Here is a 24564-nt window from a genome sequence, read left to right on the forward strand (position 1 = left end):
AGCTTTGAAAGAAAACTGCATGTGCTTTAGTTAAATAACAATTATCATAATGTAGATTTTTAACTGCTTCCTCAAGATGTATTCTGCATTTTCAGCCTAATCTAGGCCATCTTTCCTGTCACTGCATATAGAACATTTTGTAGATACTTAGATGCATTGGTTAAATATGAGTATTTGAAAGAATCATTCATATCTGCCTTGAGTAATTTTATGATTTATGTAATTTTAATGGACTGTTCTATCATTTTCTCTTCAAAAGATAGTCATGCATTTATCTTCTCTTTCTGCTCAGCTAACCTAAATGAATCTCCCTCTTTTGATTTTGTTTTGTTTTGTTGGTGTTTTTAACACTTCATCTAAGAGAATTCTTCATTCTTTCCAAAAGCAAAACACTCAACAAGAAAACATGTTGTCTATAAAAACATGTAACATCAGATTTATGTTTATCTTTCAGAGCATCTCATATTATAATTCTCCAACAGATCTGACACGTTCTTCCTTTTGCCCCATAGCAAGACCTGAGGTCTTTCCTTCTGGTTTGACCCTAATGTTTTCTCCTTTTAGTGTAATTTTAAATGTAAATTTCTAAATTGTAAATACCATCTTCAGTTTACTTCCATCCCAATTCAAATCGTGATACAGCATAGAGTAAAATCAGAAATTTGTATCTATATTGTATTATAATATAAAAAAGGATTTAGATTAGAAATATGATTTTTTTAGGTAATTGAAATCACACAGATGAATCCTATTTACCTAAAACAAATTCTATTCAACAGAATATTACCAGTTAGTTTTTGAAAATAATTTGACTTACTGACATTAATCAATAAGTGTTTTATAACAGTGGCTATGTTATGAATAGAATTCCCCAAGGAGCTTTTAAAAATGCTGATGCCTGAATCTTCTGAGATTCTGATTTAATTGCTCTGGGGTGTAGATGAGCATTTTTAAGGCTTCCTAGATGATTCTAATGCACAGCCAGGGTTGAAAGTTCTGGTTTATACAATCTATCCTTTGTCCGAGTAATTCCCCAAACTGGCTGTGCCTAAATCACCTGTGCAATTTGTTTAACCAAAGATCCTTTGGTCCCACCCCAGATCCACTACATCAAAATTTCCAGAGTGAGACCAGGCATCTGCTTGTTACCAATTCTCACAGACAAGTCTAAGATACCAGTCAGGTCTGGAAACTGATACCCAGGCCTTATTCTGAGTTTCCTATCTATTTATCTATCTATCTATCTATCTATCTATCTATCTATCTATCATCTATCTGTATTTTTTTGAGCCAGGGTCTCACTCTGTCACCCAGGCTGGAGTGCAGTGGCACGATCTTGGCTCACTGCAACCTCCACCTCTCGGGTTTAAGCAATTCTCCTGCCTCAGCCTCCCAAGTAGCTGAGACCACAGGTGCACTCCACCATGCCCTGCTAATTTTTTTGTATTTTTAGTACAGATGGGGTTTTGTCGTGTTGCCCAGGCTGATCTTGAACTCCTCAGGCCAAATGATCTGCCCAACTCCAGTTTCCTTTATTTTAAACAAATTATTTTTTCTAAATATTATTGACATTTCTTTTTATCCAAAGAGCACGTGGATTTACAGTGCCATTCCATCTATACTGGACAGTGTAGATGCATATTTGCTTACTTATATTTTATCCATTCATGGAAGTTACTGCTCAGTAAGAAAATTTGGTGAGTGAAAAGTTGAAAAATGCAATAGAATGTTTTTACTTTTCTAACCATCAGAATATTGCAAATATAAATTGACATCCACTTAATACTAAATACTCTTTCTTCGGTTTTGTGCTTAAATGTGTTCATCTGTGTGTCATTTTAATTAATTTCTATTTCATTGTCCGGTTGACAGTGAATTAATTTTTTGCTAAAGCTGCCTGTCTCTTAAAGGAGAGTACACTTGGGCTAACCATTATTTTCCTGTAAAGAAAAAAGACAACAAAATTCTGGGATTTGGTGAAGAAAGATGAACAATTAAAGGAAGCACTGTCAAACATGTGCATGTACACGTGCACACACTTGATGAAGCTGGGCGCCATCACTGAAAAGCTTTCCATGTCCTCAAGAAAACTTGTTTCTCAAAGTCTCAATGTTATTGATATTCCTTTCTATAAGAAATGCTAATTATCTACAATTGGCCCTTGAACAACACAAGTTTGGACTGTGCAGGTCCACTTATATGTGGATCTTTTTCAATAAATATATTGGAAAATTTTTTGGAGATTTGTGACAGTTTGAAAAAAACTCAGAGATGAACTGCATAGCCCAGAAATGTTGAAAAGTTAAGAAAATATTAGGCTTGTCACAAGTACATAAAATATATGTAAATATTAGTCTATTTTATCATTTACTATCATAAAATATACACAAATCTGTTATAAAAATTAAGAACATCAACATTTGTGCACACAAACACCACCGTCCATAGCACCATATGCAGTTGGGAGAAATGTAAACAAACATAAAGATACAGTGTTAAATCATAACTGCATAAAATTAACTGTAGTAATACTGTACTACTCAAATAATTTCTACAACTATACTGCTACCATACTACTTTAATAATTTTGTAACCACCTCCTGTTACTGTTGTGATGAGCTCAAGTGTTGTGAATCTCTGCTTAAAATACTGTGTCAGCTAATCATCTCCCCGTGAGCAGTTAGTCTCTCCAGTAAATTGCATATTGCAGTAAAAAGTGATCTCCTAAGGTTCTTGTCTATTTTTTTTTTTTTACCATATTCAATGTGATACCATAAACCTTGAATAACGCCATGATACCCATAGGAAGTGGCACTAGTGATCCTGGATGTGCTCCCCAGAAACAGAGAAAAGTCATGACATTACAAGAAGAAGTTGAACTGTTTGATCTTTTCAGTAGATCGAGGTCTGTAGCCACCGTTGCCTTCCATTTCAGGTGATTCATCTTGTGAAGAGATGATGTAAACTTAAGATATTAATAAATACAGTACAGTACTGTAAGTGTATTTTCTCTTCCTTATGATTTTCTGAAGAATTTCTCTTTTCTCTAGCTTACTTGATTTTAAGAATACAGTATATAATACGTATATAAAATATGTGTTAATCAACTCGTGAGGTTATTGGTTAAGGCTTCCAGTCAACAGCAGACTATTAGTAGCTAAGTTTTTGGGGAGTCAAACAGTACACATGGATTTTCAATTGTGCAGAGAGTCAGTGCTCTAAATCCCGTCTTGCTCGAGAGTGAGTTGTGGTTTATTTTACCTTGCCACTTTTTCTCCCTCCCTTCATATTATATCTCTAAAGGCAGTGCTTGTATATTAAATGATTTTTCTTAACACTAAAAATGCTTAAATTAAGAAATGCTGTCAAGCATATTTAGACTCTACATTTGCATATCTTGAAAAACACATTTGCTTAGAAAATGCTGTTTGTTGAGGGGATTCATTTTTTTTCTCCGTTTTGCTCTTTTGTGTTATAATAATGAAAAGGAGTTGCAACCATTGTAAGACCTGCTTCTAAAAGGATGTCTGCTTGCCTTTTCATATGCTGATGTTAAACTGGAATAGGTCAGTGCATAAGAGAAAACTCTAACATTTTGCTCGTGGTACCTACAATCAGAGCTTTTGTGCTACAAAATGTCCTACATTAATACCCATCAGTGATGTGTATTTTTAGAGGGCTTAGTGCATGTATGGGGCACCATTTTTGTTCATTCTGAGCCTATCATTTCCACCCTCTCCACCCCCACAGGCTTAATTTAGGCTCGTGCTGTCGTCCCTCACTAGACACTTATGGGGTTCTCCCACCTGCCCTCAGACCTCTCTTCTCTGCTTACCCTGATCCTTCCTTAGACACTTGCCAAGATAGTCATCTAAATTTCCGTTTTATAACAATTTTGTGGCTCTCCCTGCCTTAAAAGACAAAATTGAACTCTCAGTGGGTATGAAAGGCTCTTTATAGTCAAGCCACAAACCACTTTTCTATTTCATCCCTGTCTGTGTTTCCCAACTCCCACAGTGCCCTCTGGCCCTCAAATGTGCTGTACTTGGCCACATCTCCATGCCTGGGTTCATGCCCTTCTTCTATCTGCAATGCCCTTACTTATTCTCTCTTCTGCCTAGGAAACTCCCACTCATTAAGACCCAGCCCAAATGATACCTCCTCTTTGAAGCCCCTTTGGAACCACCTCCCCTAAATCAAATGATAGTGAATTTTATTGTTTCTGACAGTAGTAAGTGTAGAAGTCACTCTTTAAATATTCAGTTTTATTTTATAATATTTTTCCTTCATACTGACCATAAATCCACCATCACTGAGATCCTGATATCCTCACCCCCACAAAACTATTGGCCTCTTATTTATTCAAAATATGTTTATTAAATGCCCACCATGTGCCAAGTAATGCATTAGAATACAGTAGTGAACAAAACAAAGTCCTTTCCTGCATATAAACGGTATTCTGGTGAAGCAGACAGACGAAAACTGAAGAGGCTGTTATAAGTCTGGGGAAGTAAAACAAAGCCTAGTGAAGAATGGAGGGGCAGGGAAGGCTGTATTAGTAGCGTACTTTCTGAGGAGTTGACATTTGAACAGAGATCTGAATTAAGTCAAGGAAGGAGCTGAGCAAGTGTCTGGGGGAACAAAATTCCAACAGCAAGTGCAGTGGGTCTGCTGGGAAAACCAAGACATCCATGGAAATGAAGCCGATGCGGTTCCTTGCAGCCGACTGAGTTGCTGGAAGAGAATTCCAGTCTTGTGTGAGAGAGGTGCACAGAAGAGAGCTGCTAATCTACTTGGAGGCCTCTCATGCTAAAAATAAATTCTTCTGCAAACTCTGTTTCCTCTTTCCCTTCAGAGTTAACCTTTTCGTCATTGTTTGTTTAAATCCACATTTCATCTGGATACAAATACTTAGACTTAGCATCAGCTGGCATTCCAACTAATGAGGGTGTTGAGTCCATAAAGCTGTTGATTTAGAAATTGTGGCTTGTTTAGTCTTTTACGAATGGTAGGCCTTATCCTCTCATTGCTCTTTCCCCAGTACCTAGCACAATGCCTGGGACATAGTAAGTAAACATGTTTTGAATGACAAAATGATTAGAAGCTTAATATCGAGGTTTGAGAACAAGGACATCTACAGTGTGTAAGTTTCTAGATGTGCTCTTAGCATTTTTATCCTTTCAAACCTCAGTGGGTATGAAAGGCTTTGGATATAAATCCTTTCCCTTTAGGAAATAAAGAAAATAATCACTAAAATGAAGTAATTTTTAGGACCAACTTTATAGGTAAAACACTTAAGACTGTATTGCTTGATAGAATCTTTCTAACTAGAGGATATAGGAATGAAATTTCCAATATTACCAGTTGCCTAAGAATAGATTTTAGACATATATTTCAAGACTTTAAAGCTTTAAATCCTTTTTTGGATAGAGTGAAAGGCCCTGCCTTATGCAAACCACCACTACCAACACCAGCTTCATTTTGAATAATTTTTTTCACTTTCATTCTGTATGTTAATAATTTTTTAACTTATGTAGAGCTCTATTCCCCTGATAGGTTGCTTTCTGCAATGGAGAGCACTGCTTCTTTAGAGAAAATGCCTGCTGCGTTTTCCCTTTTTGAACATTATGATGACAGCTCGGCAAGAAGTGACCAGATGTTAAAACAAGTGGCTGGTAAGCATTTTAATATATTAATTACCTAGATGAAATATGGCAGTTTTTGCTTGTTTGTTTTGTATGTAATGATATATACAAAAGATTTTGAGTGTAAAGACATGTAACTGGAAAAAGAAAAGTATTAGTTGTAAAATGTTACAGCTAGACTCTGAAATTGAGCATGGGACGAGCATCCCATTTCTGTGCATTTCCATCTGAAGCTTTATGACTTGCTTGAAGATTGAGGAGGTGGAAGAAGCCATGGAACCAAAGGGTCTCCTCTTTTTTTTTTCTTTAATTTAAAAATAGGATTTCTCTCCCTCTCTTCTCATTTGCCTCATACCAGCAGCCAGGTATAGAAGAAAAAAGAAGTCAAATGTTTTCCTACGTGTCAAACAGATTTCTTTTTATGAGTGGTTTTCCCCTCTTCAATTCAGTTCTTTTCCCCTTTTTTCAAACTAAACAGATGAGCTTAGAGAACTATCAGCTCAGCACCATGGTCTGTAGCCAGGAGCCTCCCACTCAGCTGTCAGAAGCATCCTGCCAGCTCTTCACAATATTTTTTAATGTGCTATTTTAACAAACAGGACAATGAAACTTATTTAGATTTTTCAAAGCTGCCATGTTTCAGTGAAGTTACCAAGTTTTTCTTACTGTACAACATGCTCAGATGTCCTCCTTAAAAGATGCTATAGTCTTTCAAAATCACCTTAAAGATTACAGCTATTCAGGAGGCTGAGGCGGGAGGATCCCTTGAGCCTAAGGGTTCGAATCCAGCCTGGGCAACATAGTAAGACCCCCATCTCTAAAAACAACAACAATAACAACAGAAAAAAACCCAAAAAACAAAAACAAAAAAGATGGCTGTTGTGTTTAAATTGATGATTAACTTTCATTCCTGTACAAAGAGTTTTAATTTAGTAACTACTAAAAAGGCAACTGTATGTCTAAAAATACAAAAACAACATGACACCACACAACACACAAAAACCCAAAACTCCACCAGCCCTTTATGAAATTAAAAACTCAATCATTGATCTTAATGGATTTTCTCTAGAAATGTCTCAAAGTGTTTTCTTGTAATGTCTTTAAGAGGGATTAGGCTAGGGCAGTGATTGCAAACTAAGAAAGTTTGATTAACAGAGCTGGTCTTTTGCTTTTAAGGGATTCATTATATGCCATTGTTCATTTAGGAGGATATGCTTTTCAATACTTAATGGGCAATGAGAGGACATTTAATATATTTTAGAGGTCACAGAGTTAAAATGTCACAAAGTGTTAACAATTAACTCAGCAAGTGCACATGGCAGTCCCTGTGGCTGGAAGCCTTTTATGGAGAGACTGATCTCAGAGCCATAAATGTTACTTAGTGCGTCTGTTTCAGAAAATTGGAGCCCAGGGTGTTGACTTGCTGCTAAATAGTTTTTGTTCATTTTGTGACACCTCTCAGAAGTCCTCACCTGTTACCTGAAAAGTTTATCTGATGACCCCCTACCTAAACTAAGCAGATATAATGAGAAAAGGATGTGAGTTTTCCAATGAGAAGTAGCAGCCCATACGATTTATTCCATGCTTACACGATGGCTGGCATTGTGGAAAACATTAAGCATATCAAATCATCTAATCTCACCACAACCCAAGGAGGTAGGTTTTGTTATTCCCATTTGACAGGTGAAGAAAGGTGAGGAAAGAGAGGAACAGAAATATGTTATATTTTCAAGACAACACAGCCAGTTGGGGTGTTTGGCAGGGGAGTTTGGCTTCAGAGTCTGCCCCCCAACGAAAAGGCGGAGTGCTGCTGAGAAAGATGAGAGAAACAGATCATGATAAACAAACATGAATCTAGGCTTCCTTGATGCTGGCACCTGGGGATTTTTTTTTTTAATTGTGGTAAAATACACATAACAAAATTTACCATCCTGCCCATTTTTAATTGTACGGTTTAGTGGCATTAAGGACATTCACATTGTAGTACAACCATCACTGCCATCCTCTCCAGAACTCTTCATCTTGCAAAACAGAAGCTCTAGATCCATTAAACACTAACTCTCCATATTCTCGCCTTCTCCTGGCTCTGGCAGCCACCATTTTACTTTCTGTTTCTGTGAATTTCATTACTCTAAGTACTTCATCTAAGTGGAATCATACGGTATTTCTCTTTTTGTGACTGGTTTGTTTAACTTAGAGTAATATCCTCAAAGCTTACCATGTTGTAACATGTGAAACTTTTCCTCCTCTTATCTATTCATCCATTGGTGGATACTTGGGTTGCTTCCACTTTTTGGCTATTGTAAATAATGCTGTTCTCCTGAGGACATTCCAAAGGCCAGGTTGAGTGGAAATCTGTTTCCGGCCACAGATTCCGAAGTCCAGTTTGGTTAATGCTTAACTCCCCAAGTGTGGCGGCTCTTTTTGGGCACATTTCATCAGGCAGAGGGGTGATTCTTCTACCCAATTCCTTAGCCTCTTATAATGAAGCCCTAAACTTTCATTTTGGTATTTTTTGGTATCATACCTTTTTTTCCGCCCCCAACACAGAGTCTCACTCTGTCGCCCAGGCTGAAGTGCAGTGGCACCATCTCGGCTCACTGCAACCTCCGCCTCCTAGGTTCAAGCCATTCTTATGCCTCCGCCTCCACAGTAGCTGGGATTACAGGCACACATCACCATGCCCGGCTAATTGTTGTATTTTTAGTAGACATGGGGTTTTGCTATGTTGGCCAGGTTGGTCTCCTGCTCCTGACCTTAAGTGATCTGCCCTCCTTGGCCTCCCAAAGTGCTGGGATTACAGGCATGAGCCACCACGCCTGGCCGGCATCATACTTATTCAAGTTTATTACTGTAAAAGTGTAAACAGAGTTGCTAAACTCCGGGTCTCTGATGTTGTTCTACCACATAAGAATTGTAAATCCAGCCATTATTATTAGATTATATCTATGGAATATTCTTATTGCCTTTTCATTTTAGAATTCTTTGAAAAGTAAAAGTATTTCCTGTTTCTGAAAAGAGGTGTTTTACCTTTAATGCTTTTGGGGGAAGGAGCACATTAAAACAAAATTTCTAACCTATATACTTTGCTTCTTCCTTGAAATTAAGTGATTTTCTTGGATCAATTAATCAGTTTTTAAGTTTGTTAATTTACCCGAGAAAGAGAGAGAAATGTGAAAGATGTTTTCATTTTTAAAAAGCAGATACAGCTCCATGTATAATTCATAGGATAAAAGGGGGAGCATTTTCACTGTTCGTGCCTCAAGTAATTCTCAAATACTGCTTCAAAGATGATCGACAATCATTGAAACATTCTGCTTGGTCCTTTCATAGACCTGGGTGACATGAAAATTTACTGAACTACATTTATCTGGACAGACTCATTTAGAATGTGACATCCATTCCTGCTGGGAAGACAAGCAATAAATTCCAAGACAGTATCAGGGTCTCTGACCCATGATCAGTTCCTGGGGAGGTGCTCTCACCAGCGGCCTCTGCCTCAGCATGCAGTTCGCTCCTCAGGTCTTACCTCTGTGGCTTCTGTGGCTTTCCAGATGATGGGCCCCTCGTTCAGCCCTCATCTTCAGGAGCTTCCTGCCTTGCCCCTCTGTTTCCTGTGCTCCTGCCAAGGCCCCTTTGCTTTCTGAATGTTAGCACTGCTTACCGGTCAGCCACTTTGCTAAGCACTTGATAGATATTATTTGCTTCCTATAACGACACTGGGAGGTAATACTATTATTATTGTTTTCTCATTTTAAAGATGGGGAAACTGAGGCTAAGTTAACAGAGGGGACGGATCTGGTGTTTAACCTTGGGCCAGCCACTCTGCATTGAAGTCCATGAACTTGACCCTTCTCCTCTTCTGCTTCTCATTTTTCACAACTGTGTATTTCTTCAGCTCTTTATCGCTATTGCATCTTCTCAGTTTGTCTCTTTTTGTTACATTCTTTAGACCCATTTATGTTTTTCTCATTTTTACCTTCTTGCTGAACTGATCTTTGTTTTTCTTTTCCTTTGGTGTCCACTTTTAATAAAGTAATCTCATAAAATTTGACCCATATTATTAATATTTCAGTAAACTTATCTCTCGGGAAATTGTTGACTGGAAAAAAATAACCATAAAAGATAAATGTAAAAACATGCTATTGGGCCAAGTGCAGTGGCTCAAGCCTGTAATCCCAGCACTTTGGGAGGCCGAGGTGAGTGGATCACCTGAGGTCAAGGAGTTTGAGACCAGCCTGACCAACACAGTGAAAGCCTGTCTCTACTAAAAATACAAAAAAAATGAGCTGGGCGTGGTGGCGGGCACCTGTAATCCCAGCTACTAGGGAGACTCGGGCAGGAGAATTGGTTGAACCCGGGAGGTGGAGGTTGCAGTGAGCCGAGATCACACCACTGCACTCCAGCCTGGGTGACAGAGCAAGACTCCACCTCAAAAAAAAAAAAAGCATGCTATCTTTTCAACTATGGGAATAACCTTTTCCTCTAATCTGTAAAATATGTTCAAAGATTTTATGTCATACGTTTTGGGGGAGAATTGCATAGAAGCTTGATTTATGGCGTTGCATATACCATTAATGTTTGTACAAATAATCATGAACTTTACAAGTTTCTAGGAAAACATTCAAGGATTTTGTTGTCATTAAAATTCAGAACAACAGAGTTATACTAGATGTCTAAAATGTATGCTGAATCAGTAGGCTACTTTTTCTCTAGTTTTTATATATTTTGTTTAATTTTTAAAAAGTTAATAAATAAAAAAATTGATAGGGATAGCCATGTTGGAAAGACAAAATGGGATAGTCGTTTCAGAAAGTATATTTTGATATTTTATTTTTACAAGTATTTTTCAGGCTTGAAGATATACCAACTATATCTTAAAATGGTTTCATTTGCCTCTATTGTGAATATAGAATCTATATTGATATAGAATAATACAACCTTGGTTATTTAGTAAAGCATGCATGTGTTTTGTTTTGAAGGATAAGCAAGTCAGTTGTTGCCTCCTCTAACCTACATGAGTTTATTGCTCCAACTATAGGACTATAGAAGAGTATTCTCAAGTGATCCCATTTTGGAATACATTTTTGTTTATTTCTGTGTGTATTATATATGTGCACATGTACAAATGCATAGAAAACATTCAACTGCAACAGTGATTGCATCTAAAGAATATGGCTGGGCGTGGTGGCTCACGCCTGTAATCCCAGCACTTTAGGAGGCTGAGACAGGTGGAATCCTTGAGGCCAGGAGTTCAAGAACAGCCTGACCAATATGTGAAACCCCACCTCTACTAAAAATACAAAAATTAGCTGGGTGTGGTTGTGCATGCCTGTAATCCCAGCTACTCAGGAGGCTGAGGCAGGAGAATTGCTTGAACCTGGGAGGCGGAGGTTGCAGTGAGCCAAGATTGCGCCACTGCACTCCAGCCTGGGTGATAGAGCAAGACTCCGTCTCAAAAAAAAAAAAAAAAAATTGGCCAGGTGCGGTGGCTCATGCCTGTAATCCCAACACTTTGGGAGGCTGAGGTGGGTGGATCACCTGGGGTCAGAAGTTCGAGACCATCCTGGCCAAGATGGTGAAACCCCATCTCTACTAAAAATACAAAAATTAGCCAGGTGTAGTGGCGGGTGCCTATAATCCCAGCAACTTGGGAGGCTGAGGCAGGAGAATCGCTTGAATCTGGGAGATAAAGGTTGCAGTGAGCCAAGATCGTGCCACTGCACTCCAGCCTGGGTGACAGGGTGAGACTCAGTCTCAAAAATAAATAAATTTAATTTAATTTAAATTTAAATTAAAAAATTAAAAAAAGAAAAAAGAATATAATTGGGGTTGGGGGTTTGGGGAAACAAGAGAACCCTTCTACTTTTATACCATGTATTTCTGTATTGTTTGAATTTTTTTCAACAAGCATAAGTAACTTTTGCCCCAAAAATTAATAAAAACAGCATTAGTTACAATAAATCTTGTTTATATTCCAGTTCCACAGCCTCCTAGATTAGAACCTCAGGAACCAAATTCTGCCACCAGCACAACGATTGCAGTTTATTGGAGCATGAACAAGGAAGATGTCATTGATTCATTTCAGGTTTACTGCATGGAGGATCCACAAGATGATCAAGAAGTAAATGGTAGGATTGCTAACACAAATACAAATGCATCTTCATGCATCTTCGTGTGAAGTATTTAAATATACACCTGTATTATGACTCTTCCCACAAAGCATTTATAGCCATTTACAAAACAACAACAAAACCCCAACAACGATTTAATGAAATAATAACTACAGAAGCAAAATTTGGGACTCAAGATCAGGGAAAACAAAATGGCATAAATATTATAATAGTCAACACGAATATTGTAATTGAGATTCACATTTGGCTTTGAGCTCTCAGAATAACAGGAGCAATGAAGTGGTTCTCATTTTCAGAAAGGAGGTAACATACCAGAGTTTCAAGGAAAATAAAGTTTTAAACAGTACGAAAGCCTGAAAGACAAGTGTCACATGTTCCACTTTTAGGGAAGAAGCCATAGAGAGGACAGTGTGTTCCACAATGGCCTGAATGCAAATGAAGCATGGGATGTCATGGGTGGCAGTTTCTCAGGTCTGTCTTTGCTAAAAGCCACCAACAAGCCACGAGGTTCATTCAGTGTTCACAGTTCCCAAGGCATGGGCCTAGGTATGGTGTAGTCTTCCTGTGTCCCAAATTAATGTGTGGATAGAAATGAAAGTGCTTAGTAGGGTGAATGGATGGTATGTTTTACAGCTGAGCCTCTGTAAGTATCTCTCGGCTCAGAAGGACTTCTAATAAGCCCTGGAAGCCAGGCAGTTTGAGGTTGTGCTTCCTGATGAATCAGAGCTGGGAGTGCTGCCATTCTGTGTTGCTTGTTGAAGACAGACCCACATACTATGGGAAACAGATGAGCATGTGGCAGGCTTGGCGTCCTAACTCAGGCACCCAATTTGTAATCAGGAATGACTGGTAATATATTATACTATTACTAATATTTAAGTCTTTTGAAATGTCATGTGATAATTAATTTAGAAAAAAGTTTAAAAAAGCAATTATAGGCATGGTGTAAAGTTGGCTAAATCTGTCTGTAATGTAATTACTCCTGTTTTATTGACCTATTTCCATATGCCTGTCACAGCACAACCAAGTAAGTGTTACTATCCCTATTTGTAAGTGAGAAAACTAATGTGAGGTTAAGTAATTTGCTCAAGGCCTTGCAACTTGTACATGACTGGGGGCAGGAGTCAAACACACATCTTTCAGGCTCCAAAGTTTATTCTTTTGTTTGTTTGTCTCTGTGTGTGTTTTGTTACACCGTACTTCATCTCCATCTATTTCTAGCTGTTTTCTGAAACACCATGGCTCTCTGAGACCCTTCTTATCAAATAGTTATTGCTTGGCGTACTTTTTTTTTTACTGGGTTTCACCTCCACTCCAAACACTTCCCTATCCTGTGTCTCATTGTTTCTGTGCCCTGAACTGTGTTAATAACAGTTAGCTAATCTGATAATCTAGTCTGTGATACCATGCCATGTTTAGTAGGGTCTCTAGTCACACGTTATGTGCACTGTTAAAGGGAGTGCCAGGGTAATAGGATGTATTAGTTTATTCTCACACTGCTATAAAGACATACCTGAGACTGGGTAATTTATGAAGAAGAGGTTTAACTGGCTCACAGTTCCACAAGGTGTACAGGAAGCATGGCAGGGGAGGCCTTAGGAGACAGAATCATGGCAGAAGGTGAAGGGGAAGCAAGCACATCTTCCCATGGCTGGCAGGGAAGAGAGAGAGAGTAAAGCAGGAAGTGCTACACACTTTCAAACAGCCAGATCTCTTGAGAACTCATTTATGAGAACAGCAAGGGAGAAGTCCACCCCCATGATTCAATCACCTCCCACCAGGCTCTTCCTCCAACACTGGGAATTACAATTCAACATGAGATCTAGGTGGGGACACAGAACCAAACCATATCATAGGACCTTGCCTGAAAGAATGATTCCAGTGAAAACTGCAGACACAGATTCTGGGATATGGGAGAAATATTCTTCAGTGTACAAGTCCTTATGAGGTTCTTTAAACTGAACTTTCTGTCCAGAAAGTACAGCTCATTGGAAAGGAGAGAGGCAATTGAGAAACCTGCTATAAGTTGAAGAGCTCCCGATTTTCTTTTAAAGAAACAGTCTGGGTTCTTAAGTGGAAAAGTTTTGAAGATGTGACATTCAAGAGTAATAAGGGGGGGATAACTGAAATTACCATAGACAAAATTTACAAAGAAAATCATATGTTTTAAAGGAGATAAAATTTCAGTAAGAATAATCAAATTGGCCCAAATTGGTAGGTTTGTTCAGAATGGTATTGGATAATGTTTACTATTAAAATATTCAAAGTAAAATATTTTTTTAAAATTTTAGGAGGAAAATGTCTTAATTGGACAAAGTTACTTCTTAGAGTAGCTTATGACCTATCAAAGTTATTTAAGTATTTCTATAGATTGTGGAACTCTCTAGTGGAAAGAATTCATGAATTCATGAGAAGGAACCAGGATTTGAAACCTGGAAGGTCATACTGAATACCAAAATAGTTTACTAACCTGTAAAGACGTTTAAAAACCTTGAAATTGTCCTTTTTTAATGACATACTCTTCTGAAATATCGGCACTGGTTCTTAAGATTTTCTTGAGAATGTGTTACTGAGATTTAAGCTAACATATACATTATGTAATTTTAATATTCGTTACTGAAATAAGTTACTTTAACTGTGGTATATGAAGCTCAGAATCTTACTAATATGCTATTATTTTCTGATAAGTGTTAACAGGTATTACTATGTCATCCTAAGTATCTCTTTTCAGAATGCTGTTGCTTTCATATGTATTCTAAGGAGCTGGTTTTCACATAATGGTATCTGTAAGGTTATCAGTTTGCGTTTTCCACTGGAAGAAAATCATAGATGACTTTCTCCAGTAACTATAACTTTTAATTAACTTTGGAAGACATCTTAGATTTTAATTGTGTCTTATGCTAGAGTTGGTAGAAGAATACAGACTGACGGTGAAAGAAAGCTACTGCATTTTTGAAGATCTGGAACCTGACCAATGCTATCAAGTGTGGGTGATGGCTGTGAACTTCACTGGATGTAGCCTGCCCAGTGAAAGGGCAATCTTTAGGACAGGTAAGGAGATGGATGCTAAGGGTGCGTTAGAAGACAACGCTCAATTCTTCACAGACTCTTGAGATCAGCCAGTAAGTGTTTATTAAGCACCTATTGTGTGTTGAGTGTTGTGCAAAGTGCTGGTTATACAACAATGACTAAGACTGGGGTCCTGTTCTCAAGAAGCTCATGCTCAGGTGGGGAGATGGAAAAACAGAGGGTCATAGAAAATGTGTGGTAAGGGCCATATCCAGATATACACAGGTTATTATGAGAACACTCCAGAGGGGCACCCAAGTTGGCCTGGGGCAGGGGCAGGATTGGAACTGCTTCCTAGAACTGATGCCTGCAGAAAATGCTTTAAAGGATCAATAGGAAGTAATGCGTTAAAGAAGGATATTCCACTTGAAAAAGACATGAGCAGAGGCATCAAGGCAAGAAACAGTATGGAGTGTGCAGGACACTGTAAGAAGTTTGGTGTTATTTCTTAGACTTAAACAAAGGAAAGACAAGATGAGAAAGGCTAACATAGAGAGGCCGTGTTTGCAAGGTAAGAAGCTTGGGCTGTGTGTGGGTGCTGGGAACCCCCAAAAGGTTTTAAGCAGTGGTATTTAACTGGAAATGCATTCTCACGATGAAATCTTTTCACAGGGTATGAAGCCTAAACCAAGGCTGCACTGCCTTTAAGATAATGGTAACCTGCCTCAGGGGAAGAAATAGTTTACTCCTACCCTTTATCCTTTCCTCTTGCCTTTTAAAACAAGCCTTTATTGAGCACCTACTGAGGACAAGATCATCGCTAACTTGTGTGTACTGGGACAGGGGAAAGAATCTTTATTTTGATTTGCTTGTATATGTATAAAGAAAGTCTAGTGGGATTTATAGGAAGCTACTATTAGGGGCTGTTTGGGGATGGGTGAGAACTGGGCAATGTGGAAGGCAGAGAAGGGAGAGAGACATCACCATCTATATTTGATCCCTTTTGGGTTTTTAACACAGAATACATTTTCTGATAAAAAATTAAAAACAGAATCATGCCGAAGCCGTGGAAGATCACGTGCTTCTTAGGTCCCAGGAAAGCAAGCTGGCATTGCTCCACGACTGTCCTGACTCTCTTTCTGCAGCACCCTCCACTCCTGTGATCCACGCTGAGGACTGTACTGTGTGTTGGAACACAGCCACTATCCGATGGCGGCCCACCACCCCAGAGGCCACGGAGACCTACACTCTGGAGTACTGCAGACAGCACTCACCTGAGGGAGAGGGCCTCAGGTAAGGGGCCCTCTCCATGGGAGAGACTGCCCAGAGCCAAGTAACCAAGCTCTGGGCCCTAAACTACCCTCTAGCTTCTGCTCACCAAGGGAGAAATGCAGCCTAAAATCCTGCTGAGCTAATGAAGCCACTGACTTGATTTGCAGCTCTATCACAGTTCATCAACGAACTCCAAGTTTGTAATAAAACACAGGCTACAATACAGAATAACTCCCTTGTAAGAAAAATGTATGTGAATTTTAATGATAGAACATTCTTTGAGGTATTTAACTTCAGTCATTAGACAGGATTTATGCATATTTTATGGGTTTTTTACTAGCTATATCAGAATCCGTACCACCTAACTCAGGAAACTAATAGTGAGCTTGTGTATAATGTAAATCCGAATGTCTCCATGATAGATTGGTAACATAAAGGAGCTAATTACATATATATTATCATGGAGACATACCTGCCTCTCCAAAAGCATGAAATATGTAAAGAGATTCTTCTAGGAAAAAAGAAATGTGACGCTGTCTCACCAAGATGCTGAAGCTGACATTCATCAGTAAGCGGCTGTGCATCCACTAGGCATTTGGTAAATGTTAACTTATCTACCGAGGTGGTGTTTTCTTAACCTCCCACCTCCTTGCTGTGGAGCAGCTTCGTGTACCATGATGCACATTCAGATCATTCTTAATACTCATATTTTGATAGAGAGGTTTTTAGTTTTTCTTTTAAACCAAGTTTATTGAGATAAACTACTTTGGTAGGATATGGAACTTGGGAATAATGGTATGAAACTAGACAGCTTTTTTTTTTTATTACACTTTGAGTTCTGGGATATGTGTTCAGAACATGCAGGTTTGTTACATAGGTATACACGTGCCATGGTGATTTGCTGCACCCATCAACCTGTCATCTGTATTTGGTGTTTCTCCTAATTCTATCCCTCCCCTACCCCCCCACCCCCCAAAAGGCCCCAGTGTGTGATGTTCCCCTCCCTGTGTCCATGTGTTCTCATTGTCCAACTCCCACTTATGAGTGAGAACATGAAGTGTTTGGTTTTTTCTTCCTGTGTTAGTTTGCTGAGAATGATGGCTTCCAGCTTCATCCATGTCCCTGCAAAGGACATGAACTCAATCCTTTTTTATGGCTGCATAGTATTTCATGGTGTATAAGTGCCACATTTTCTTTATCCAGTCTATCATTTGGGTTGGTTCCAAATCTTTGCTATTGTGAATAGTGCTGCAATAAACATATGTGTGCATGTGTCTTTATAGTAGAATGACTTATAATCCTTTGGGTATATACCCAGTAATAGGATTGCTGGGTCAAATGGTATTTCTGGTTCTAGATCCTTGAGGAATTGCCACATTGTCTTCCACAATGGTTGAACTAATTTACACTCCCACCAACTGTGTAAAAGTGTTCCTATTTCTCCACATCCTCTCCAGCATCTGTTGTTTCCTGACCTTTTAATGACTGCCATTCTAACTGGTGTGAGATGGTATCTCATTGTGGTTTTGATTTGCATTTCTCTAATGACCAGTGATGATGAGCTTTTTTTCATATGTTTGTTGGCAGCATAAATGTCTTCTTTTGAGAAGTGTCTGTTCATATCCTTTGCCCACTTTTTGATGGGGTTGTTTTTTTCTTGTAAATTTGTTTAAGTTCCTTGTAGATTCTGGATATTAGCCCTTTGTCAGATGGATAGATTGCAAAAATTTTCTCCCATTCTGTAGGTTGCCTGTTCACTCTGATGATAGTTTCTTTTGCTGTGCAGAAGCTCTTTAGTTTAATTAGATCCCATTGGTGGATTTTGGCTTTTGTTGCCATTGCTTTTGGTGTTTTAGTCATGAAGTATTTGCCCATGCCTATGTCCTGAATGGTATTGCCTAGGTTTTCTTCTAGGGTTTTTATGGCTTTAGGTCTTACGTTTAAGTCTTTAATCCATCTTGAGTTAATTTTTGTATAGGATGTAAGGAAGGGGTCCAGTTTCAATTTTCTGCATATGGCTAGCTAGTTTTCCCAGCACCATTTATTCAATAGGGAATCCTTTCCCCATTGCTTGTTCTTGTCAGGTTTGTCAAAGATCAGATGGTTGTAGATGTGTGGCGTTATTTCTGAGGCCTCTGTTCTGTTTCATTGGTCTATATCTCTGTTTTGGTACCAGTACCATGCTGTTTTGGTTACTGTAGCCTTGTAGTATAGTTTGAAGTCAGGTAGCATGATGCCTCTAGCTTTGTTCTTTTTGCTTAGGATTGTCTTGGCTATGCGGGCTGTTTTTTGGTTCCATATGAACTTTAAAGTAGTTTTTTCCAATTCTGTGAAGAAAGTCAGTGGTAGCTTGGTGGGGATAGCATTGAATCTATAAATTCCTTTGGGCAGTATGGCCATTTTCACAATATTGATTCTTCCTATCCATGAGCATGGAATGTTTTTCCATTTGTTTGTGTTCTTTCTTATTTCTTTGAGCAGTGGTTTGTAGTTCTCCTTGAAGAGGTCCTTCATATCCCTTGTAAGTTGTATTCCTAGGTATTTAATTCTCTTTGTAGCAATTGGGAATGGGCATTCACTCATGATTTGGCTCTCTGTTTGTCTATTATTGTTGAATAGGAATGCTTGTGATTTTTGCACATTGATTTTGTATCCTGAGAGTTTGCTGAAGTTGCTTATCAGCTTAAGGAGATTTTATGCTGCGATGATGGGGTTTTCTAAATATACAATCATGTCATCTGCAAACACAGACAATTTAACTTCCTCTCTTCCTATTTGAATACCTTTTTTCCTTTCTCTTGCCTGATTGCCCTGGCCAGAATTTCCAATACTATGTTGAATAGGAGTGGTGAGAGAGGGCCTCCTTATCTTGTGCAGGTTTTGAAAGGGAATGTTTCCAGTTTGTTTTATTTATTTATTTATTTTTGAGACGGGGTGTCGCTCTGTCACCCAAGCTGGAGTGCAGTGGCATGATCTCGGCTTACTGCAACCTCTGCCTCCCAGGTTCAAGTGATTCTCCTGCCTCAGCCTCCTGAGTAGCTCAGATTACAGGTGCATGCCACCAAGCCTGGCTAATTTTTTTGTGTATTTTTAGTAGAGACGAGGTTTCACCATGTTAGCCAGGATGGTCTCAATTTCCTGACCTCGTGATCCGACCTCCTTGGTCTCCCAAATGCTGGGATTACAAGTGTGAGCTGCCGCGCCTGGCGCTTCCAGCTTTTGCACATTCAGTACAATATTGGCTGTGGGTTTGTCATAAATAGCTTTTATTATTTTGAGATACAGTCAATGAATATCAAGTTTATTGAGAGTTTTTAGCATGAAGGGGTGTTGAATTTTATTGAAGGCCTTTTCTGCATCTATTGAGATAATCATGTGGTTATTGTTATTGGTTCTGTTTATGTGATGGATTATGTTTATTGATTTGTGTATGTTGAACCAGCCTTGCATCCCAGGAATGAAGCTGACTTGATTGTGGTGGATAAGCTTTTTGATGTGTTGCTGGATTTGGTTTGCCAGTATTTTATTGAGGATTTTCACATCGATGTTCATCAGGGATATTGGCCTGAAATTTTCTTTTTTTGTTGTGTCTCTGCCAGGTTTTGGTATCAGGATGATGCTAGCCTCATAAAATGAGTTAGGGAGGAGTCCCTCTTTTTCTGCTGTTGGGAATAGTTTCAGAAGGAATGGTACCAGCTCCTCTTTGTACCTCTGGTAGAATTCGGCTGCGAATCTGTCTGGTCCTGGGCTTTTTTTGGTTGGTAGGATATTAATTACTGTCTCAATTTCAGAACTTGTTATTGGTCTGTTCAGGGATTCAACTTCTTCCTAGTTTAGTCTTGGGAGGGTGTATGTGTCCAGGAATTTATCCATTTCTTCTAGATACTCAAGTTTATTTGCATAGAGGTGTTTATAGTATTCTCTGATGGTAGTTTGTATTTCTGTGGGATCAGCGGTGATATCCCCTTTATCATTTTTTATTGTGTCTATTTGATTCTTGTCTCTTTTCTTCTTTATTAGTCTGGCTAGTGGTCTATTTTGTTAATCTTTTAAAAAAAACCAGTTCCTGGATTCACTGATTTTTTGAAGGGTTTTTTTTTATGTCTCTATCTCCTTCAGTTCTGCTCTGATCTTAGTTATTTCTTGTCTTCTGCTATCTTTTGAATTTGTTTGCTCTTGCTTCTCTTGTTCTTTTAATTGTGATGTTAGGGTGTCAATTTTAGATCTTTCCCACTTTCTCTTGTGGGCATTTAGTGCTGTAAATTTCCCTCCAAACACTGCTTTAGCTGTGTCCCAGAGATTCTGGTATGTTGTGTCTTTGTTCTCATTGGTTTCAAAGAAGTTATTTATTTCTGACTTAATTTCATTATTTACCCAGTAGGCATTCAGGAGCAGGTTGTTCAGTTTCCATGTAGTTGTGTGGTTTTCAGTGAATTTCTTAATCCTGAGTTCTAATTTGAATGCACTGTGGTCTGAGAGACTGTTTGTTATGATTTCCATTCTTTTATATTTGCTGAGGAGTGTTTTACTTCCAATTATGTGGTCAATTTTAGAATAAGTGCAATGTGGTGCTGAGAAGAATGTATATTCTGTTGATTTGGGGTGGAGAGTTCTGTAGATGTCTATTAGGTCTGCTTGGTCCAGAGCTGAGTTCAAGTCCTGAATATCCTTGTTAATTTTCTGTCTCATTGATCTGTTTAATACTGACAGTGGGGTATTAAAGTCTTCCACTATTATTGTGTGTGAGTCTAAGTCTCTTTGTAGGTCTCTAAGAACTTGCTTTATGAGTCTGGCTGCTCCTATATTGGGTGCATATATATTTAGGATAGTTAGCTCTTCTTGTTGTGTTGATCCCTTTGCCATTATGTAATGGCCTTCTTTGTCTTTTTTGATCTTTGTTGGTTTAAAGTCTGTTTTATCAGAGACTATGATTGCAACCCCTGCTTTTTTTTTTCTTTCCATTTGCTTGGTAAGTATTCCTCCATCCCTTTATTTTGAGCCTATGTGTGTCTTTGCACGTGAGATGGTCTCCTGAATACAGCACACCAATGGGTCTTGACTCTTTATCCAGTGTGCCAGTCTGTGTCCTTTAATTGAGGCATTTAGCCTGTTTACATTTAAGGTTAATATTGTTACGTGTGAATTTGATTCTGTCATTATGATGCTAGCTGGTTCTTTTGCCCGTTAATTGATGTAGTTTCTTCATAGTGTCGATGGTCTTTACAATTTGGTATGTTTTTGCTGTGGCTGGTACTGGTTTTTCCTTTCCATGTTTAGTGCTTCCTTCAGGAGCTCTTGTAAGGTAGGCCTGGTGGTGACAAATAGCATTTGCTTGTCTGGAAAAGATTTTATTTCTCCTTTGCTTATGAAACTTAGTTTGGCCAGATATTAAATTCTGGGCTGAAAATTCTTTTCTTTAAGAATGTTGAATATTGGCCCCCACTCTCTCCTGGCTTGTAGGGTTTTTGAAAAGAGATCCGTTGTTAGTCTGATGGGCTTCCCTTTGTGGGCAACCCGACCTTTCTCAGGAAACATTGTTTCCTTCATTTCAACCTTGGTGAATCAGATGATTATGTGTCTTGGGGTTGCTCTTCTCAAGGAGTATCTTTGTGGTGTTCTCTGTGTTTCCTGAATTTGAGTGTTGGCCTGTCTTGCTAGGTTGGGGAAGTTCTCCTGGATAATATACTGAAGAGTGTTTTCCAACTTGGTTCCATTCTCCCTGTCACTTTCAGCTACACCAATCAGACGTAGATTTGGTCTTTTCACATAGTCCCATATTTCTTGGAGGCTTTGTTTGTTCCTTTTCATTTTTTTCCCTCTAATCTTGTCCTCATGCTTTATTTGATTAAGTTGACCTTCAGTCTCTGATATCCTTTCTTCCGCTTGATTAATTCGGCTATTGATACTTGTGTAGGCTGCACAAAGTTCTCGTGCTGTGTTTTTCAGGTCCATTAGGTCATTTATGTTCTTCTCTAAACTGGTTATTCTAGTTAGAAATTCCTCTAGCCTTTTTTCAAGGTTCTTAGCTTCCTTGTATTGGGTTAAAACATGCTCTTTTAGCTTGGAGGAGTTTGTTATAACCCACCTTCTGAAGCCAACTTCTGTCGATTAGTCAAACTCATTTTCTATCCAGTTTTGTTCCCTTGCTGGTGAGGACTTATGATCCTTTAAAGGAGAAGAGGTGTTCCGGTTTTTGGAATTTTCAGCCTTTTTGCACTGGTTTTTCCCTCATATTCGTGGATTTATCTACCTTCGGTCTTTGATGTTGGTGACCTTCAGATGGGGTTTCTGTGTGGACGTCCTTTTTGTTGATGTTGATGCTATTCTTTTCTATTTGTTAGTTTTCCTTCTAACAGTCAGGCCTCTCTGATGCAGGTCTACTGCAGTTTGCTGGAGGTCCACTCCAGACCCTATTTGCCTGGGTATCACCAGCAGAGGCTGCAGAACAGCAAAGATTGCTGCCTGTTCCTTCCACTGGAATCTTCATCCCATAGGGGCACCCACCAGGTGCCAGCTGGAGCTCTCTTGTATGAGGTGTCTGTAGACCCCTGCTGGGAAGTATCTCCCAAGACAGGAGGCATGGGGGTCAGGGACCCACTTGAGAAGACAGTCTGTCCCTTAGCAGAGCTCGAGTGCTGTGCTGGGAGATCTGCTGCTCTCTTCAGAGCTGGCAGGCTGGAACATTTAAGTCTGCTGAAGCTGTGCCCACAACTGCCCCTTCCCCCAAGTGCTCTGTTCCAGGTAGATGGGAGTTTTATCTATAAGCCCCTGACTGGGGCTCCTACCTTTCTTTCAGAGATGCCCTGCTAAGAGAGGAGGAATCTAGAGAGGCAGTCTGGCTAGAGTGGCTTTGCTGAGCTGCGGTGGGTTCCACCCAGTTTGAACTTCCTGGCGGCTTTGTTTACACCGTGAGGGGAAAACTGCCTACTGCCTACTCAAGCCTCAGTAATGGTGGACGCCCCTCCCCCCACCAAGCTCGAGCATTCCAGATCGACTTCAGACTGCTGTGCTGCCAGCTAGAATTTCAAGCCAGTGGATCTTAGCTTGCTGGGCTCCTTGGGGGTGGGATCCACTGAGCTAGACCACTTGGCTCCCGGGCTTCAGCCCTCTTTCCAGGGGAGTGAATGGTTCTGTCTTGCTGGTGTTCCAGGAGCCACTGGGATATGAAAAAAAACTCCTGCAGCTAGCTCGGTGCCTGCCCAAATGGCCACCTGGTTTTGTGCTTAAAACCCAGGGCCCTGGTGGTGTAGGCACCTGAGAGAATCTCCTGGTCTACAGGTTGTGAAGACCATGGGAAAAGCATAGTATCTGGGCTAGAATGCACTGTTCTTCATAGCTTCCCTTGGCTAAGGCAGGGAGTTCCTTGACCCCTTGTGCTTCCCAGGTGAGGTGATGCCCCACCCTGCTTCTGCTCGCCCTCCATGGGCTGCACCCACTGAGATGAGCTGAGTACCTCAGTTGGAAATGCAGAAATCACCCACCTTCTACATTGATCTCACTGGGAGCTGGAGACCGGAGCTGTTCCTATTCGGCCATCTTGCCAGCCACCTCTAGACAGCTTTAAATAAAGTGTGTTATTTAAGCTCTTGTTTATCTTCATGATCAACAACTATTTTTTAGTTATGATGTGAAATTTTATATGACTGAGCAATGATGATAGTTTCTTTCAAGTTGAAGACAGGCTTCGCAAAATAATGATCAAAGGGTGAATTAATATCAGGTGGGGGACATTTTGGTGGGATGTAGGCATTTAAGCAGAAGTGTAAACATAATAAATGTTCAAGAAACAACATCTCTTTTAATGTGCCAACTGCTGGAAGGCAGGCTTCCGTATTAGCAAATAGCTTAGAGGTGAACTCTGGCCAAAACAGGGAGAGAGGGGAAAAAAAAAAAAAAAAAAAACCAAACCAGACTTTTATTGAGCATTTACTATGTGCCAATCACTAGCCGAAGTACTTTAGGTATGTTGCCTCATTTAATCCTCACAAAAACTCTTAAGATGAAACAGACACTTTGAGAGGCTACTCAGCTCGTATTAGCAGTCAGGATTTAAACCTCATTTTGTAAGATTTCAAAGTCTAAGCTGTTAACCCTTGCTTTATGTCACTTAGGGGAGTCCTGGACCTTAACTGTGAAAACTCATTGATGCTATATGAGAAGAACCCTGTATCAGAAGTGCCAGAGTCCCAGAGTAATCTCTCCCACCGTTTTCTACCATCAGTAAGGAAAACCCAGCTCTTTCAGAGGCAAGATCAGCCTGCTAATGAAGGCTCTGAAATGACTCATTCCCTTTATGGCATCCGTCCCCGGTTGGTATTTGCATAAATCACATCAGCACAGTTGGATACTTAAATCAGCAGAAATCTGGAAACCCTGAGACCTAGTAGCCATCTTACTAGGGAACAGTGATGTCATCTCATAAATATGGCTACAAGGAGAAGGGATGGGGGGATGGCGTTCCATTGAGGGCCTTCAGCTGGCCGGGAACTTGCCTACTCTCAGTG

The 24564-nt window shown here is 39.5% G+C and overlaps 1 protein-coding gene across 2 annotated transcripts in view; it reads left to right on the forward strand.

The window, feature by feature from the left end:
- CMYA5 (cardiomyopathy associated 5) overlaps positions 1–24564 on the forward strand; it is a 102899-nt gene that overhangs the window by 57231 nt on the left and 21104 nt on the right. Inside the window, exons 6-9 of one of the 2 annotated variants that reach the window (XM_054488478.2) lie at positions 5557–5675; positions 11627–11776; positions 14684–14830; positions 15934–16081. In XM_054488478.2, coding sequence (XP_054344453.1) covers positions 5557–5675; positions 11627–11776; positions 14684–14830; positions 15934–16081 — 564 coding nt within the window. Of the gene's footprint in view, positions 1–5556; positions 5676–11626; positions 11777–14683; positions 14831–15933; positions 16082–24564 lie in introns of those variants that run through there. The other variant, XR_008502663.2, reaches the window with a different exon arrangement.

Source organism: Pongo pygmaeus, chromosome 4 (assembly GCF_028885625.2).
Source record: "Pongo pygmaeus isolate AG05252 chromosome 4, NHGRI_mPonPyg2-v2.0_pri, whole genome shotgun sequence".
In the NCBI taxonomy this organism is placed as follows: domain Eukaryota; kingdom Metazoa; phylum Chordata; class Mammalia; order Primates; family Hominidae; genus Pongo; species Pongo pygmaeus.